We start from the raw sequence: 18915 nt of genomic DNA on the forward strand, positions 1-18915 counted from the left end.
GTCTTGTAAATGTAGAGAGCTCTCTCGATGACGTCCCGAATCCCAGAGAAATAACATCACTGGATGAAATCAATGGAACAGAATGAGGGATGAGAGGATTTTAAGCCCACATAATATAAAGTGTTACATTGTCTGGCTTACTTTGACAGCTCCGGAGAGGGAGAAAATAGCTTGTGTCTGCTCTCCAAAAAAGTGCCAACAGATTGTCAGAGAGTCCAATATGTTGTCCAAATAGATAAAATGTCAAGTGAATAACAAACCAAAAAAAACATCTCTTGCCTTTACCTTGACACTTTTCATTTCTGGAAATTAAGCTTGCGATAGAGCTGGATATGAATAACAGTCAGTCAGCCTCCATAAGGAGCACAGAGCTTGTTGTTCCTGCACTGTGCAGGCTCGGTCAAAAAAAAAATGGCTTTCCCTGGTGACCCTCTGGCATGAGTGTGCATGCACAAAAACATGATCAGTTATGGATTGTTGTATTTCAGGCAATTTCAGTAGATTCTTTATTACAGTTTGAATCAAAAGGCTTCAGATGACAGCATGTCTTGATTAGAGCTTTTTTTCCCCACATCCCCAAATCAGCTTGCGACTGGTAAAATCATTGAGCTGCCCTCCTGGTTTAGGCAAACTCCAGAATGAAAATATCTTGTACTTCTCTTCTGCTTCTATGAGTCACACAGTTGATTTAAGACGTGCAGTGGGTGATAATTTTATTCCTAGTATGTGGGTAAAGTTGTAGAGACACAACTGCTCCAGAAGTGGTTATCGATTGAAGTATCATGAGTCATCAGCCTGTTAGTGTAAATGCATGTGAACACATAAGTCTGAATGCCGCTCTGTAGCATCTGCCGCTCCTCCCTGTCCTGATTCTCTCACCCAACACTCTTCTGAACACTTGAAGCGAGTGCAGTATATGCAATCTATCAGTGTCGTTAAACTGTTCTGTGACTGTGACTACAGAGCAGTAAATCCTCCGGCAGCGTGACTCTGTCATGTGTCAGGACGTGTTGTCATAAGCAGATATATCTTCTGCACTGCCTGTTTTTTTTTTTTTTCTCTTTTTACAGAGGAACACCAGGCGGAGCATTTGCAAAATGTCTGTTATTGAGGAATCATTGAAAATCTGACATACAAGTGTGCAGTTGTACACAATCAATGCGTCATTCATTTGTGATTATGATGTCGGATGACTGATTTTATACAATCAGCTTTTAAAATATTCAGATTACAGCTTATACATGACTGGAGATGGGCACACTTTCTATAATGATTTTGGAATATGACAGAATATTGTACATCCCTGGGCATATTACGTCCCACTGAACAAAAAACAAATCAAAACAAGGAAATACAAGGAAAATATCATTTTCTGTAAAAAATAAAAACCCATAATAAGCAAGTGTATAATAAATATGTCATTTTCTAAGAACAATTTAACATATGTCACATGTTTAAAAGCCTTTTGTTTATCAAATCAATATTGTAAAAATCCACTCAGCGACATACAATTGACCGCTTGCTAAGCCCTGCCCCCTGTGGTTACCGTTGCTGCGCCTGTCAAGCTCTCTGTTCTCGCTCAGCATGATGAAACCAGGAACTATCTACCAGTAGAAACTCTTGGTAATTTTTGAATCAATGGGCTCTAGATTTCACACAGTGGTACACAAAAGAAGCTTCTCATTTCAAGCTGCTGACTATCAATTTTCCCAGCTGAAATGACAACTCTGGCTGGCAGATTATATCACCTGTAGCTAGCTAGCTAATTAAGCTTCAAAATAAAACGTTTGCTCCATTAATTGACTGACAATGCCGTCTCCAGCTGACTTTTTGTGAAGCGAAATAACATATTAAATATTAATTTGATGGCTGCATGATATTAAAGACTGAGGCTAAAGCTGCATGTCCCAGGCAAAAATCCAGTGTCTTTACCAGCTGAGAATCAATGTAAAAGAGATGGAAAAAATCAAACAGCATTGTTCTGGTATTGCAGAGTAGAGCTAGTTGGTCCTAGTCTCAGCTACAGGCCTATTAAAACATCAGGTAGCATGATGACAGTCTGATCTTACTTTTGTCTTTTTTTTATTTCTTATATAACCCTGTTTGGCTGATTAGTTTACACACTTGGACAAACAAGACAGAGGCTACATTTAGGCTCATGCTTTACTGTCTGTATATTTGAATATGTTTCACTTTTAATGTTGCAAGAGAATGTTGCTTTCACATGAGTGTGTTAGCTGAACATATTGCTATCTCTTGTAGTTTTGCAGGGGTTGCAATGTCCCCAAATCCAACAGCACCAAAGAAGCAGGACAGACATGCTAACGTTACCCTACACTCCGACACTTCAGCATCCAGGACCGGCTGCCCTGCAGTGGTGATATACTATACGGTGAATCGGTGATCATGAAGGGGGCTTTTTTTGTCTAGAGGCCCAGACACACCAAACCGACATCAAAAGAACTAGCAGTGACAAACACTGACTGTCACGTTGCCTAACGTTCCCCGTGCGTGAGAGGAAATAACTCTCCATACCAGCAGGCGGCGGTAGTCTGTATTTGTCATTAAAAAGGAATCCTTTCAACAGGATGGATATGAGATGCTAGTTAGCCACTTAGCACATTAATAACACAATCTGATGTGAAGAACAAAGGATATTTACCATGTGCTAAGGAACAAGAACACTTTCAGCTAAAGAGCTCATTGCCCAAAAAATAATCTTACCTCATATAACAAGTTGGTTTCAATCTTACCCCCTCTTGACCTCAACTTTACAGACTTCTTACTGAGCTGAACTACCAATCAGAGGTGATTTAATTCACCAATGAGCTCTGCCACTGATTAAACATGCTGAATTGGCCAATTTATTGTTCAGGAGGTTTTTACTGGGAGCGGAATTATTCACAGAGGTCTCTGTTTGGCATGTTGGTGAATGGTCGCTAGCTCCGCATCTGCTAATGTGTGCTCACCTATTTTTCTCTGATAACTTAAGATCCAGACATGAGCCGAATTATGAACAGATGTCTCTTCCTCTCCAAACAAACCCACCAGGTGATTTAAACTGGTAAAAACACTGCATAAAGCAGTTTCACATTAAAAAAAAAAAGATTTTTCCAAAGCTCTTGTTGCGGAGGGGCTGCTAACTACAGTGGCCAATGCAAAAATAAGAATGGCCCTATGTTGAGCAGGTGTTTGGTTTTTCCGTTCTGGGCTACTGTGGAAACATGGCGATGCAACATTGTGATCTTTGTGGACGAGGATCTGCTCCCTATGCAAATATAAACGGCTCTTTATAAGGTAACTTGAACAGTTCTTATTTTCAGGCTATTATGCACCAAATAACAGCCTACATTATTATATTCCATTTCTGCCAATATATCCCTCTAAATCCTACACACTGAACCGCTTGCTGTTTAAATACAAAGTACCACTGTTTTAGCACCACATACAACATTTCAACATGGAGAGATCTGAAGCTTGACAGGCCCTCTGCAACTTTTTTTTTATGGTTGTTAAACTATGACTGGACAATTGCTGTTCGGGGGACTGGTTCAACTAACGGTCAATTCTTAGCTGACAAACTGTCCAATTATATTACATTTAGCTTTCACCATTTTCATGGCACATTACTTGTGTGTAAAGAACATGGAGCTGCTGTCTATACCCAGGAGGAATTTTCCTCCCTTGGAAGCAACATAAAAGTCCATGAGGCGAGTTCAGAGAGTGGAGTATACTGTATTACGTCAGATAACGGTCACACACAGTCACAGGAGGAGAGAAAAGCAAGTGAAAGTTACCATCGGGGTCTTGATCACTAAGGCAGAAACCATACACATAATTAATCAGTCTTGCCTTCAGCGCTGTGCTCTTCAGTCTTAACCACCTACGCAGCTGTTTACAGCAGACAGATGCCACTGACCTTGATGAATGACAATGTTACTGGTCATTTACCACAGTTTATTTACCATATATTATAATGTAACATCTTGTAAAGAGCACACACATGTAGATATATGAGTGCACAATTAGATAACTGTTTGAAGAACACATTTCAAAAACAAAAACCTTTAACTACAAGAGTGATTTAAATGGATGATGAAAAGTAAATATCCCACTGCGCCAAGATCTGGTGTTTATTTTTCGCCTGTTTCAGCTCGATTAAATTAATTATAACGTGATCAACATCCCAAATCATTAAGGAAATCAAAAGTCACCATGAAAATTATACTTACTGCCAGCAAGATGTGTAGGCTGTACATTTTATATGACAATTACTGTCCGTTATTTTCTGACTTGTTTCTCTTGTCTCGGGTAATTTCATTTGGGTGGCTCATTTCTCGAGATGAAAAACGCCACAGGGACTGGAGTTAGAGAGAGACCTCTGACTGACAGCGTGATCAGAAAAAGCAGCAGAAAACCTTTTAGCTTGGCTGATCTTTCATTTGTTCTGCTACTCAATTGCTTATCATGCTGTTTCCCCCTACTCTGTTAATAACATTTTGCATTTGATTACTTTACCTGACACAGCAGAGAGGTGCCCAGATGAGGAGCAGTCGAGGAAATATGTTTAATAAGATTAACAAATGATTAAATTATTAGCCTTAATACTCCTCAAGAGGCAGAGCAGAACGTGGAAAGTCATGCTGCTGTTCAGCCTCCTTTGCTAATTGAGGACATTGAGGGTCAGGTAGGTCAGAAGCTCACTAATCAATACCGCTGCACCCCTTTATTTCCACTGAGAAATATTTTCATTTTCATTACCCTGGGTCCAGGATGCTCTGCAGTAGATTAATTGTCTCCTTTGCTTCTTTACCAGTCCCAGTTCCCTCCCACACAGCCTTGTGTTTCATCTGAGTGGTCCACTGATTCTGTGCAGCACACATAGAGTACTTTAGACACAGAGCCTCACAGTGTGCACAGCTCACTGGTGGAGGGAGTGGGTCTGGGGGCAAGGCAGCACGGGCTCGGAGGGGAGGGGAACCATTAGGCCCGGGTGGTACTTGGCTGGCCTCGGACCTCCCAGTGCCTGAGTTGGGGGCTCCATGCCCACGTTAAGGTGCAGCGACAGGTGGGCATGGCAGTAATCCAGAACCGACTGCTCACACCTGTACAACGTCAGAGCACTCAGCTGCCGCGGTATCTGGACAGAAGCAGAAAGCAGAAAAGGGGAAAAGAGAGAAAAAGAGAACCACACATAAGCCTTCTAAATCAGCCAAAAAAGCCCTCCGTTTCAACATTTTTATATGCTCTCAGAATATTTGGAATTGGTTTAATTTACTTCATGCAGTCGTGGCACATCGCTGTCATTAATGCAGCCTTGGCCGCTGATACAGTGCGCGCCCCAAGACCTGAAATCTGTGGTGCTCAAACACCCACTTTCAGCTGGAGTGATTTATATGCAAGATGAAAGCCTTAAGCAAGAGTGCACACATATTTTCTGCCCTCTTTTAAATGGAGTCAAGGCTCCATTTAGAAGAGAGTGCTTATTACATTACAAGCACTTTGCTGATTCAAAGACCCCTCTTAGTTTTTACGTGTTAGTGTGGTCTGAATTATGTCAATTAAATGGCATAAAGCTGCATCATGGCCTGTGCGATATTGATATTAATATCCAAATGTCTATTAATGCTTTCACACAAAGTATGAATGCACTCATGCTTCTTAAAATGCATAAAGCACAATAGAGGGTAAAGAAACATTCGCACATGTCAGGTAATGCAGAACACATGCAGCACTTGAATGCACCACAGTCAAGTTCAGCTCCACATGGAGATGTGCTGTATATTCTGCAAACTCAAGAGTGTTATTATAAGCAATTAATTATTCCCATTCTCAAACACTGCATACTCAACTTCACTTAAGTGCAGCATAATAAATGAACATGCTGTTACCATGGGCACATTATGAGACAAAGGGCCCCTGAGCACAGATATGCAATGGGCCCCACCACCTGTTCTAGTGTACATAGGAGAAAGATACACAAACTTTGTGGTGGTTTTGTGTCTCTTATGCATTTATTTATTTATCTGTGGTTTTGAGTCACTTAATTGTCATTTTGTGTCTTTTTGTAGTCAATAGGTCTCTTTGAGATCATTTTGTGTGTTATTATGGTAATTTTTTTGTCTCTTTAAAGATAATTAAATGTCTTTTTTGGTCATTTTGTGTGGCTTTGTAGTCATTTTTGTCCCTTCGTCAATGTTTTGTAGGTTTTTGTAGTTATCTTGTGTCTTTCTGCAGTTCCTTTGACTCTCCTTGTGGTCTTTTTGTGTTTCCTTGTGGTTGCTTTGTGTCTTTTTGAAGTCATTTGGGTCTCTATGAGGTAATTATATGTTTTTTTTAGTCATTGCGTGTGTCCTTGTAGTTGTTTTGTGTCTCGTTGAGGTTGTTATATGCCTTTTTTGGTCACTTCGTGTGGCTTTGTAGTTGTTTGTGTCTTTTTGTGGTTGTTTTGCCCATTTTTATTTTTTGTGTTTCTTCACAGCTCTTTTGCATCTCTTTGTGGTCTTTTTGTGCATCTCCGAGGTCATTTTGAGTCTCTTCCTGGTCGGTATGTGTTGATTTGAGTGACATTTTGCAGGTGAAGGCCAGGGGTGCTCCTGACACTTTGGTCCCTGGGGCCTGTGCCCAGTAGGCCAGTTCAGAAATCCATCCCTCACTGTTACAACTAATGTTGTTAATTGTTTTTTAAACCATTTGTACTAATTATACTGTGAAACCCGTGACAACAGCAGTAGTCAAAGTGCCTGCTTGAAAAATCACCATGATATGAGTTACTGGCAAAGTATCTATCGTAAAACATGTTGGATTGGATTATTTATTGAACTACGGAAGTGATTACTTAAAGCTGATTTGAAGCAGAGATGGCTTATAGATTTCTGTCTTCTCTGTAACTGGTTAGGGTCAAGTTTCACAGCGCTGTCACCACTCAGACCCTTGAATTTAAAAATCACAGCTTTCAAAAGGTTATGTTTTCCTTTCTGGAAATGATCTGGCTCTGTTTGTTCTGCGCTTTAATGGGAAGATTAGTTGAAAACACTCTATTGTCTAATTCAACAGCTGAACTTTGCACACTACTTCAGAGGCCTTAATAAAAAATTCATGAAGACAACGCTCGGAATGCAAAATAAGCTAAGTAGGGGGGTGACGGGGTCTGAATCTGGGATTCTCTGTACAAATTGTCAAGGGGAAAGGCTGTATTGTGGACTTGTTTTTTCCAATTATTGTAAAAGAAAGAGTCAAACATGTGAGTGCAGTTAGTATTAATCCGTATGGTTGGCTGGTTGAACCAACAGCCCTCTCTCTCTCTCTGTATACAGCAGTAGTTGGCATGAGCACTTGCAAACTCTGTCTTTTCAACATCTCTTGCCTCCTCTGTTTAACTTCCATATTGCCAGTTTATCCCGGCTGAAATCCAAAAGGTGCCATAAAATAAACTGAGCTGCAGTTACTGAGACAATAAAAGGCTCTTTTTTTGCCTTCCCTCTACAGATCTGCCAATACATAAATAAATAAACCCTTTAGAAAGGTATAGTGCTATTATTATATAGGTCTCCTCACTGTAAACGGCATGAATAATCCTGACAGAATAAAAAGACTGAAAATAGAAAGCTTCTTATGACCGCTATATGAGGAATCATATAGCCTTTGTTTGGGACTTAAATAGCATTTGGGTTTTTTGAAGGATGTGTGTCATTCATAATAGTCAAAAGAGAATGTGAAATAGTCAAAAATTGCAATGCAAAGCTTCGGGAGTGACTGCCTGTTTGTTTTGTCAGGTTATTTCTGCCGTGCTGCATATATCCTGTTTACCATCGCTGTGCAGATTGATTTAAAACCTTCTCAAAGAACCTGACACAAGTAGCTCCTCATTTTTTATCATTATGCTCAGTGCTGCGGCAAATACATCAACGTCAAGGTTTTTGTCTCTGTGTGCAATTTGCTGTTTGGAATTGGACCTTTTTAGACTCAAAGAAATAAAAAAATACTTTATGTAGGTGATACACATTAACCATAACATTTACCAATGACACGGCAGAGGTTCCAAATTGTGCCAATGTCAAACTCATTTTCCTGCTCGCCTAGGAGGTATAGTGTGATGCAACACGTGTGGTAATGCCTCGGCCTGGACTTTGTGTTGTAACGTTGTGACATCTCGAAGCAAGAAGTGGATACACTGAAAACTCATTTTCAAAAAAGCATGCATGCATTTTTTTGGGGGAGGTTTGTCTAACTTTGTATAGAAAACCAGTCAAAAAGCATGTTGAGATGTAGAGACACACACACATGCAAATAAACACATACTACACCCCCTCCCTCAGCAGGTTTGGTGGTTAAAAAACAACCACACTGGATCACAACCTTTTCTGATTTCATTGCCTCCTCCTCAAACACTTTAGTTGGTTGCTGCTTTTTCCAGCACTTTGCTTGAACTGTGACCCACTGTAGCTTAGAGAAAGTGCACTCTCACTCTGCAGTTCGCCAAGTGGCAGTCACGTTTTTTATTAACATGGAGATGCTTACCATGAAATAAACTATAATTTCTATTTCATGGGGTCTTTAATTTTTAATAAGGCCATCCTCAGTATTTTTTCACTGACAGCCGAAGGTGGTGTATCTGAAACTTTTCTTTCTTAAATGTTGTAAAGCAGAACTGACACAGAAACATTTGAGCCCTTATGACTTGCTCCAGATCAACCCTCTAAAGCCACACTTTGCAAATACTGTACAATCCATTCATTGTTCTACTGACACTGTGGAATTACAGAGAGATGGAAACATCACTGATTTTGTAACTCTTCAACACTCGTCACTGAGAAGGAATTTCAGTGAGTGAAGTGGTGGGACGTGAAATAGCAAGAAGCAGAAACTGGGACTTCACACTTCCAGTATGAATCGTTCGAATGACATTTGTTGAATGTCCTCCGCTCTGCTGTAGGCCTATATTTTGGAAAGCTCTCCGATATTCTGTTTAACAAGACTAAGCGGATGTTCAGACCAAAAACCGCCCTGAGTTGAAACAACACAATGGGTTGCAAAGGTGGAGGTGTGTTGCTTCAGGCATCGGTGAGATAATGAAATATGATCCACGAAGTCCAGTTTGAGTAAGACTCAAGAATTTGAAGGCCAACACACTGCAGAGTGGTTTTGTAATACCCTGACACGGGATTTTACTTTTTTTTTTCATTGTGATCACTGCGACTGTGATGAAGGTCAACATTAGAAGTATGATCTTCATGTTACAAAGTAATCTGCCAAAATGCACACAGTTGGCCACTGCAGCATTTTGCCAGATCGCCAGATCGAACAGCTCGCTGCATTATAGACGGATAACCCTGTAGTTTTTCTGGAGCCCTCGGATCCCTGCTGCTTTGCCAGGCTGGCCTAGCAGAGGTGTGGACTTGAGTCACACGACTTGGACTCAGTTTGAGTCACAAATTTGAAGTCCTTAGACTTGACTTAAACACAATCAAAAAAGACCTGTGACTCATGACTTCACTTGGACTTCAGCTTTCTGACTTGAAAATACTTGATACCTTCCCACAAGCCCAAAGATTAAAAAAGTATTTGATTTCAAAAGTGTACCACAAATCATCTCATTTGGATGAGGATGTGGAAATCAGACATATCAGCACTTAAAATGTGGCTGTTGAACTGCAAATCTGGCATAATTTATTGCTCTTATACCGCAATTGGTGCTCAGTACTGTCTAAAACAGATTTCTAAATGGAAGTTTGTCACTGGCATCAATTTTTACACTGCCAGTCACATGAATATGGTGTATATAAGTGCTGAGTCAGAATTGTTTTAGTTCCTACGTTCCCTGAAGGCACTGTCACTCATGATTCCACACACCTCTCAGTTGACGCCACGCCCCCCACGCCACATCAGGGTTAAAAGTCTGAAACTCAAAAAACAGATTTGAAACTGAAAAAAAAAATATTTGAAAGTGAAAAAATACGATTTGAAACTGTAAAAAATAAGATCTGAATCTGAAAAGATAAAACATGCAACTGAAAAAAATAAGACCTCAAATGTTAAAATACATATGGAAGTGAAAAGTGAAAATAAATTATTCATTCAAAAGAGTTACCAAAGTGAATCAAAATTATATTTAACCTGAAAAAACGTTTCATACACTTATTTTTATTTTGAATACATTGTTGTATTTTTCAAAATTCAAGATCAACACATGAATTTTCAGTTTCAAATTTTATTTTTTCAAGTACAAAACATTTGACCCTAATGTAGCTCCATATGTGAGGCTGTATTTAAGCAAACTGTTGCTTTAGGTTCAGTGTTAATGCTAACATACTCACAATGACAAAGCTAACATGCTGATGTTCAGCAGGCGTATTGTTTATTGTGTCAGCCATCTTAATGCACTGTACTGTAAGCATGCTAACATTTAGCACCAAACACAAAGTACAGCTAAGGCTGATGGGAATGTCATTTGTTTTGCAGGTTTGACATATGACGGCGTTGTATTAAAGCTCAGGGATGGGCAAAGTTATTACGTTTCATCCTGGGGGGAACATGAATGTGTGTACCAAATTTCATGGTAATCCATCCAATGGTTGAGTCACTACAAATATAAACCCAGTGGTGGTGCTTGAGGAAAAGTCAAAGGACTGCTAAAGTAAAGTCAGCAGACTTCACCCATAAATATCACCAAAGTACCAAATGTCCTTTCAATCCATCCAACAGTTGTTGAGATATTTTATTTTGCACCAAACTAATGAACCAATTGACCTACTAAAATTGCCACCCATAGAGCCAGGGTACATGGCTACAAAAGCTACTCTAAATCTAAAAATGATAAGGGCTGAAGCAGATATTTCTGACTAATGTGCCTGTTTGTGTATTTTGGAAATAAGTTGGTCTGGTTATTAGAAAAACAGATGCCTGGTAACCAAAAGGTCACATTTTTAATTTCAACAACATCCTAATGTCTTTCCATTAGCCAACCAATTATTACACACACTCCTGTGTTTTTGTGAAAGATTTCAAAAAGCTTTCCTAACTCAGTGTCAGTCTCTCTGGATAAGACCATCCACTAATTACTAAAATACAAACAGCAAAATGTCAAAACTAAGTCAATTAACTTTCACTCTCTTCATAAGTGCGATGCAGTCTCATTGAAGTCGAGAGTCATTAAATTGGAATTAATGTTATTTTATATTTTGGCAGTGTATCCCATAGGTCAGCAAAACGTCATATTGCAGTTTTAACATGTTGCTTTCACACGGAGCAGATCCAGCCGTTTCCCACTTCTTCATGAGCAAGATAAAGCATTTCTGAGGCAGTAAACTACGACAGGCTCAGTTTCATGTCTTAGCATAGAAGAAAAGAATAAAAGCCTTTTTGGCCAACTGAGCTGAGTGAGCATTCAGGTTTAATCAGGAATATTGAGGAAACGTTGGCTGTTATGGTTGGAGCTCTTAGAGAGGTGAGTCATTGGCTAGCATAGCTTGGACAGCTGCCAACAGAGCTGCTTAGGGCTGAACGCTGCATACAGTTGGATTTTGCCCGAGGCATGATCACCATCTTTCTTCAACTTTAATGGCTCAGGAAGTCCTTTCCAATCTGGTTGTGCACGACACAAGCAGATAAATATAAAATGAATTCAAATCTCTTGATTACAATAGCTATCTAAGAATAGCCTTGTTTCCTCTTGACAAGTCCAAGTTGTTATTCAGTGAGTCACTGGCGACTGGCCAAGGTAATAAAGCGAGTATCTGGCATCAGCCCGATCTTGTCCTCACTTTATGTTAACTGTTTAAACTATAGCTCCACCTGTTTACCCTGAAGTGAATTTAAAGGGAACAAAATACACTGAGTGGCTGCTACCTGTGGAAACGACATCTTTCAGCTTTTGTATGTTTACACTGTGTAATGCATTTATATCTGAGATTATTACATCTCATTTCAATTTCATGATACTCTTCCCTTTTCTTTTACATCCTCCTCTGAGCTTGAAAGCCTCATTGTTTATCACAGGAAACTTGAGAGTTTAAAGTATTAAGAAATAATCTTCTCAATTGGTCTGGGAATTATTTTAGACTTCAAATGGAAACAGCTTTTATTATAAACAATAGGGCTCTTTTTTTATTTCTTATTTTATTTTATTTCAGTTTAGCTCTTTGTCTGTTGATAACACAAACACACACACACACACACACACACACACACACACACACAAAATGAAATAAAAAATGAGGAGGGATGTGACAGAAATGATAAAATATAAATGACAAAAACATAAAAACATGGGGGAAACTTGGGAAGTTGGGAAGAAATAAATTACAGTAGGCCTGATGCAGAGACAGAAATCACAGGAGATGTGAGCGTGTGGTTTTCATACAATTTTGAGCCTCAGCAAAACATAAGCACAGAAATCCTCACCCCAGGCAACATGACAAATTATTCACTACCAGCTCTAGTGGCCATTTCTGCCCAACACTGCTGTGTGTGATACAAACTATTCCATGTAGCACACACCAAGTCATTTTGTAATGCTTACATTGTCTAGCTACTTCGATGTATTACTAAAAATGTGCAAAGGATCTGACTACACAGAGAGCAATGCAAACACATTTAGTAGAATGGCTGACATTATGGAAAAATGCTTATTTGCTTGCTTGCAGAGAGCTGGATGAGAAGATAGATATCACTCTCTCTGTATGGCAACTAAATATGAAGCGTTGCTGTCCGGCTGCTGTTGGCTAGATACATTTATGTTCAGCTTCGAGACTGTGAATACCAACTATTTATGGTGACCAGGCATCCTGGTTTGCCCAGGAATGCCCTGGTTTCAAGCTGGGTGGCCCCAGTCCCTACAAATATCTGTGACACACTAAAATGTCCCGGTTGTCAACATTCACTACCAAATTTTCCTAATATAAATAATAATAATAATAATAAAATTACACTTGTTTCAGCGCCTACATAGATTTTTATCATGTTCTGCCCACTCACTGTCCAAAATAACATATGTCTGAATTCAACACTGATTTTTCTGTATGTGTGTCAATCAATTCGTCGTTGTCAAGGCTGTTGCTATGACGCTTGTGGCTCTCTCTGACAAACCGTCAGTACACTAACTGTTAGTTGTCACGCCGAAAAGAAAGTTGGTCTTTTCTAAAGATTTCCATGAGGGTTGCTTCTTTCTTCATAAAGTACCAGACCACAAAATGTTGCATCACTGCAAGGGTTCATTTTTGGTTGGGTGCGGTGGAAATGCCAATATCTAAGATCATATTAAAGGTCTAGTGTGTAGAATTCAGGAGCATCTACTGGTGAGTTTGCAGACTATAACCAACTGAAACATCTGAGAGAAGAGAACAACAGTGGCTGAAGAGAGAATAAGAAAACACTGCAAAATCTAGGGCCAGTGTTTGGTTTTTCCATTCTGGGCTACTGTACAAACATGGCGGACTCCACGGAAGAGGACCCACTCCATATGTAGATATAAACAGCTCATTCTAAGGTAATTAAAAACACAATTATTCTTATTTTCAAGTGATTAAAAGCTAATGAAAATATAGTTATGACTATCATATTCCATTTCTGCCAATATATCCCCCTAAATCCTACACACTGGACCTTGAAGACGGCCAGATATAACTGATGGCTACATGAGGGGCAACCAACGGTGACAGCCATCTGAAATGGGCAGCTCAGGAGGGGACCGTTGCCCACCATCTGGTGAAACACAACCAGAGCTTTCCATCCATGGACTGTACAGCTGGTCTTGTGTGTTGTAGTGTTTTACACAGTTTTCAAATAAACTATGTTTTGATGGATTTGAGGAGAAAACACATATTTTTTGTCTGATGAGCTGCTGTCGATGGTGCTGAAAGTCATTCGCAGTGGGTGTGCAAAGCACTGAAGTAATGGTCCCCAATCCTGATGAAATTGGTGTGTGCATAACATGTGTGAATGTGCAGTACACTTAAGGGTCCCAATTTGGGGGTTTGATAATATGGCCATCTTACCCTTTTCAAATCTTCATCCCAGGCTAAGATAAGAGGCTGCTGGCTGCAGCTTCATATTTACTGTACACACTTGAAAGTGATTTCAATCTTCGAATGTAACGCTCAGCAAAACAAGTAGACAAGTGTATTTGTCAGAAATCTCAAATTGCTCCTTTAAAGTACAAAAATCAGAAGAGGAGGTCTGACTCCATGGGATGACCCAATATCAGAAACTTCCAATTTTACATCAAACTACCTCTCTGGCAAATTCAATGGTTTATAACAAAAGGCACAGTTCTTCAACAAAGCACCACACCAACCCACTCTAAAGCACTTTACTGCACATGTAGAAGAGGACAATGATACAAACTCTTGTGACACAGCACACGGCAATTAATTCTAATTCCCAAGCTATTAGCTCTGGATTGCTAATAAAAACATTCACATAGGTGGTCCCCCTTTGCACTGCTCTGAATGTAGGTCAAGCTGCAGCTAAATGATTCCCAATTAGGTGATAGGCAGCTGCACCATGCCAGCATGCCTCAGACTGGCACGGGAGGCATGAGCTCTCATTGGCATATTAACAACATCCTCCGCTCGAGCTGTGCTGCTGCTCTCTGTCAGCTGGATAATTCACTCAGTGGTCAACGCCGCGGTGAGAGAGCACAGACAAGCCTCTATTATCATCGCTGTCTATTAGGCTACTCACACATGGATGCTGAATGGCATGCTAATGGCCACCAGACCTCCATCCTTGATTGTTGCTTAGCATGGATAAATTAAAAAATGATTTCAGGGTGAGTGACACAGTCATGAAGCTGATCACAAATAAACTTAATTAAGTAGGGCATACTCTACTGTGGGCAAAATATATGACAAGATATTGTGTTTTGTCCATGTTCATAATATGAATGTTACAAGTATGCAACAAATAGCCAAGATGCATTTGCTCTTGCAGATTAAAACATAATATTGAATAAATCATACAACAAATATTACAGACAGCAGACCATGAGTGTCCTCCATGTAAGGTTTCAGCAATCAGTAAAGAACAAACTGACACCCATCTGAACTCCAAGTTGTGCATTGTAATACTGCATGTGTTGGAATTCCAGAAAGATCATCTTTTGCTGACTTTAATATTCACCATGTAATTACATTTCTATTTGAAAAGCGCTTCGCATTTGTCAAAATAACCATAATCCTTCAGATGTGGGGATTTATCTTCTCCTAATGCTGCTCATCCCATTTTCTGCTCATCAACGTTGGCAACGCATGCTGAGATTTACTGTTATTTACTGGATGGACAATCTATGAGTCACTACGGAGTCTTCTCTGATGTATGTAGATATAAGTAATCTGAATATGGATACCAAGAAATATAGATGCATAGATGAATCCCTTCAAGAAGAGGCGACGTGTGCTACAGCGTTTGCTCCGTCCTCCTTCGCTGACTTTTTCCTCTTTCTTTACACTCCCACACACATTCCTGAGTGTACACACGCACACACGTGCACACACACACACACACACACACACACACACACACACACACACACACATATAGCATGTCCTGATGCTGCCTTTCAACACAGCCATTAAATGCCTCAAATCTCAAAGAGAAGAAGAAGAGGAAGGAAAAACACGAAAAACATGTCGCCTCTAGTGTCACAGTTATTTACTGTGATGGTGTGATAGTGCATTATTCTTTCATATCTATTTTTAAGCTTCATAGTTAATTTATGGAACAAACATCGCACACATATGGTCGGGCTAAACGCTGCTTTCATTCTGTAACATGAATTGTGCTGAGGACTAAATATTGCTTGATGCAATTCCAGTAATATTTACAACAAGAAAAATAAATCTACAACATAGGCTTTTCATTCAGATGGAGACTGTAATCCAATTTGAAAGATGCCAGATGCCCGACTGACATGCCCACAGCCTAGCCTACAACATGTAACATAAATCTAAACTGGGTTTTTTTTTTTTTTGCTGGTACTATTTCATTTAGGTTCTATAGTTGCATGGGTAGGCCAACTATGCTTTACTGTGTGTTTTGCTGTCTTTGGAATGAGAAATAGTTAAAGAAGGGGCTCTCTGCAAAACTTATATCGTATCACTTGTCTGGACATAGTTGTCAACATGGAGGATGAGCCAGAGGCTAGCAGCAAACCACAACAACAGAGCTAATGGTGTTGACCCGGGGCAACCAAAGGGTGGGCACTACTTTTCCAAGATGTCACTGCCCCGATATCAGCAGAAACGGCCGTAGGAGTGCAGTGCAATGATGCAGTGGTGAGCAAACCAGTGGGATACACACATGCACTAACATGCAGGTGCAGCAAATAATGGTTTGCTGCTTAATGCTCTGAATGTCGCATACTAAACCTTTCAAGCTGCTATAACCAACATTTGGACCACATGACTACTTGTATGTAAAAAGGCTAACTGTTAGTGATGTGCCCAAAAATAGACATCATCCACCTCTGCAGTTCCCTTCAGCTCTGCAGAGCTTTTCAGCATCTTTCAGTTAATTGTTTTAGTTTTCTGTCCTGCTATTTTCTAGTTCACTCCCACCACTATCATAGCATCATTTTCAGCTGCAACAGGCAGCTGTTTTCAACAACAACAAAACCACAACTGCACACTACCCTCCCATCACCAAATGGCATACAAAGTTTGAAACTAGCTGGTGAACATAGTGGAGCATTGAGAGTCAAATATTTCCCTCTGGAGTTGGTAGAGACCAAAACAGAGCTAACAGGACAGTGAACACTGGATTTACATTCATCAGGTAGCCAGAAGCATGACATCCAAATGAATGATAATGCTGCTTCATAGGCGTCTGAGCAATAGAGCAAGTGGAGCAAATGCATTCTTATTATTTCACCGCTAGGTTTGCTGTTGTGCACTGCCTGTAGACCAAAACAAAGTGTGTCATGAGCCATACCTCCCTCTACCTCTGCTCTTCACTCGCTTCGTCTGTGCCGCCAAGTAGTGATGGGCAAATGAAGCTTCATGAAGCATTGAAGCTTTTCATCAAATTGGTTCACTCTAGGGCAAAGCTTCTTGATGCTTCATTTGCTCTACTAAGCCATCTACTGGACAAAAAAGCTATTACAATTAGTGGTTTGTATATGTAGTTTTTAAACTGAATTGAATAAAGCTACTCTCCATTATAGTAACAGTAAAGATATGATGCACCTATATTAATATAGTGTGTATTTTTTACACACTATATTATTTTTGTATTATTGTATTTTGTAGATTTAAACCTTAACTTTTTGAAATTACAACGGTCACACTCTCCAAACTATCCAAACTCTCAACTGTCAAAAACTCTCCTCTATCACAACCACACATTTTGAATGAAACCTATGGGGTTTATATAGTGGTCAAATACTTGCGCCAAGATCTGAACAACTTCCCGAACCAGTCACATGGTACAGCTGGCCAGTGAGGCTTCGGACGTCACCAATGACGTCACACGTCTGAAACGACACAAGCCTCGATACGCGCATCGCGGAAACACTTCCTGGATTACTCGACACATGCTTTGAAGCCTCGGCACAGCAAGTCACATCACTACCACCGAGCGCCGCAGCATCTCTACGGACTATCACATCCAGACGCTCCCGGTGTTTCTTCCGCAGGCTCCGCTTCACTCAGCTTCACTCAGCTGCCCAATATACCCGCTGCTTCTTCCCACATTAACCTGAATAACAAACCAGGACTCGGTGCTCCGGTTGGATCCAAATGGAGAGCTGCTAGCTGGGAAGCTAGCAGAGGCTAACTGGCTGTGCTGGCAGCTGAGTGAAGTGGAGCATGAGGAGGAAGCACCGGTTATGCCCCGCTTTCACTGCAGGCAGATTCACTCGCCACAGGGACGAGGAAATAAAACCTGAACAGCCAACTTAGTTTGGCTTAGTTTAGAAGTTAGCGATGTCTTTCACTCACTCTCGGTCTCTGCTGTGTTTAGCTATTTCCCTGCTTTCCTGTTAGTGTTAGCACTACTCGGCTGCCGCGCTAACGCTCCAACTCCAACTGAGCCGTGAGCCCGTGAGCCTGAGAAGAGTTGGAATGTTAGCATGGCAGCTGACTAGTCGGCTGCCATGCTAACGTTCTGGGAGCCTGCTTAAGCATGGGGATGTTAGAGTCAGCACTAGTCAGCTGCCATGTTAACATTCCAACTCTTCTCCGTGAGACCTCCTGGCTCTGGCTCATGGAGAAGAGATGAATGTTAGCGTTAGCTCCCAGAGTTAGCACTGTAATATATTGCATTTATTACAGGTACCATCATCATTGAAGTAGGCAGGGGAATAGCTAAACACAGCCGCCAGGCTGTTCACCGGGTTACATTTTACAATGCTAATTGCAAATGTTAGCTGGGCTGCCGAGCTACTCACCTAACACAACCGTAACGCCTGACCCATTGCTGGGACTGAGCCGCTAATAACTCAAGCTCCGGACACTAACCCATGCTACGATTGTAACATTAAATGTAATTGACTCAACATAGCAACATGTGCTTAACATTACTGTAACACTAATTAAAACAGACATTTGACTTTATGTTGTACCTGTCCAGTAGTAGAAGAGCTAGCTCCGAGTCAGATTGTAGCCCCTTTCGCTCTCGCAGTGCTCTCCACCTTGGAAATGCAAGGCCAATGTTAATCCGGGTTCTGTCCCTTTCTTTATCTGACAACTTCTTCGCCAACAACCGTTGTTTCTTTAGAGGTAATGTCAGATCCTGGTCGTCTTCAGGTGGACATTCCACTCTCTGCCATTTCATTTCCAAAATACGCGCTGCCATTGCTCACTGGCTATAGCCTTTTATAGGGAGGGAGGAGGGGGGGAGGTGGGGATTCACATGAACATACATGAACGCGCAGCCGGACCGGCTTGTAGACAATGGGCTGGAGATCAACACAGAGAG

At 40.6% G+C, this 18915-nt stretch overlaps 1 protein-coding gene across 2 annotated transcripts in view; it reads right to left on the reverse strand.

Annotated features, from left to right (window-relative positions):
• Positions 1–713: 713 nt before the first annotated feature.
• The window catches only part of LOC125891008 (leucine-rich repeat transmembrane neuronal protein 4), a 58681-nt gene continuing 40479 nt past the window's right edge, over positions 714–18915 (reverse strand). The window contains exon 3 of one of the 2 annotated variants that reach the window (XM_049579989.1): positions 714–5140. In XM_049579989.1, coding sequence (XP_049435946.1) covers positions 4922–5140 — 219 coding nt within the window. In that variant the 3' untranslated portion in view covers positions 714–4921. The remainder of the gene's footprint in view (positions 5141–18915) is intronic. The other variant, XM_049579990.1, reaches the window with a different exon arrangement.

This window comes from Epinephelus fuscoguttatus, linkage group LG6, assembly GCF_011397635.1.
Source record: "Epinephelus fuscoguttatus linkage group LG6, E.fuscoguttatus.final_Chr_v1".
Lineage (NCBI taxonomy): Eukaryota > Metazoa > Chordata > Actinopteri > Perciformes > Serranidae > Epinephelus > Epinephelus fuscoguttatus.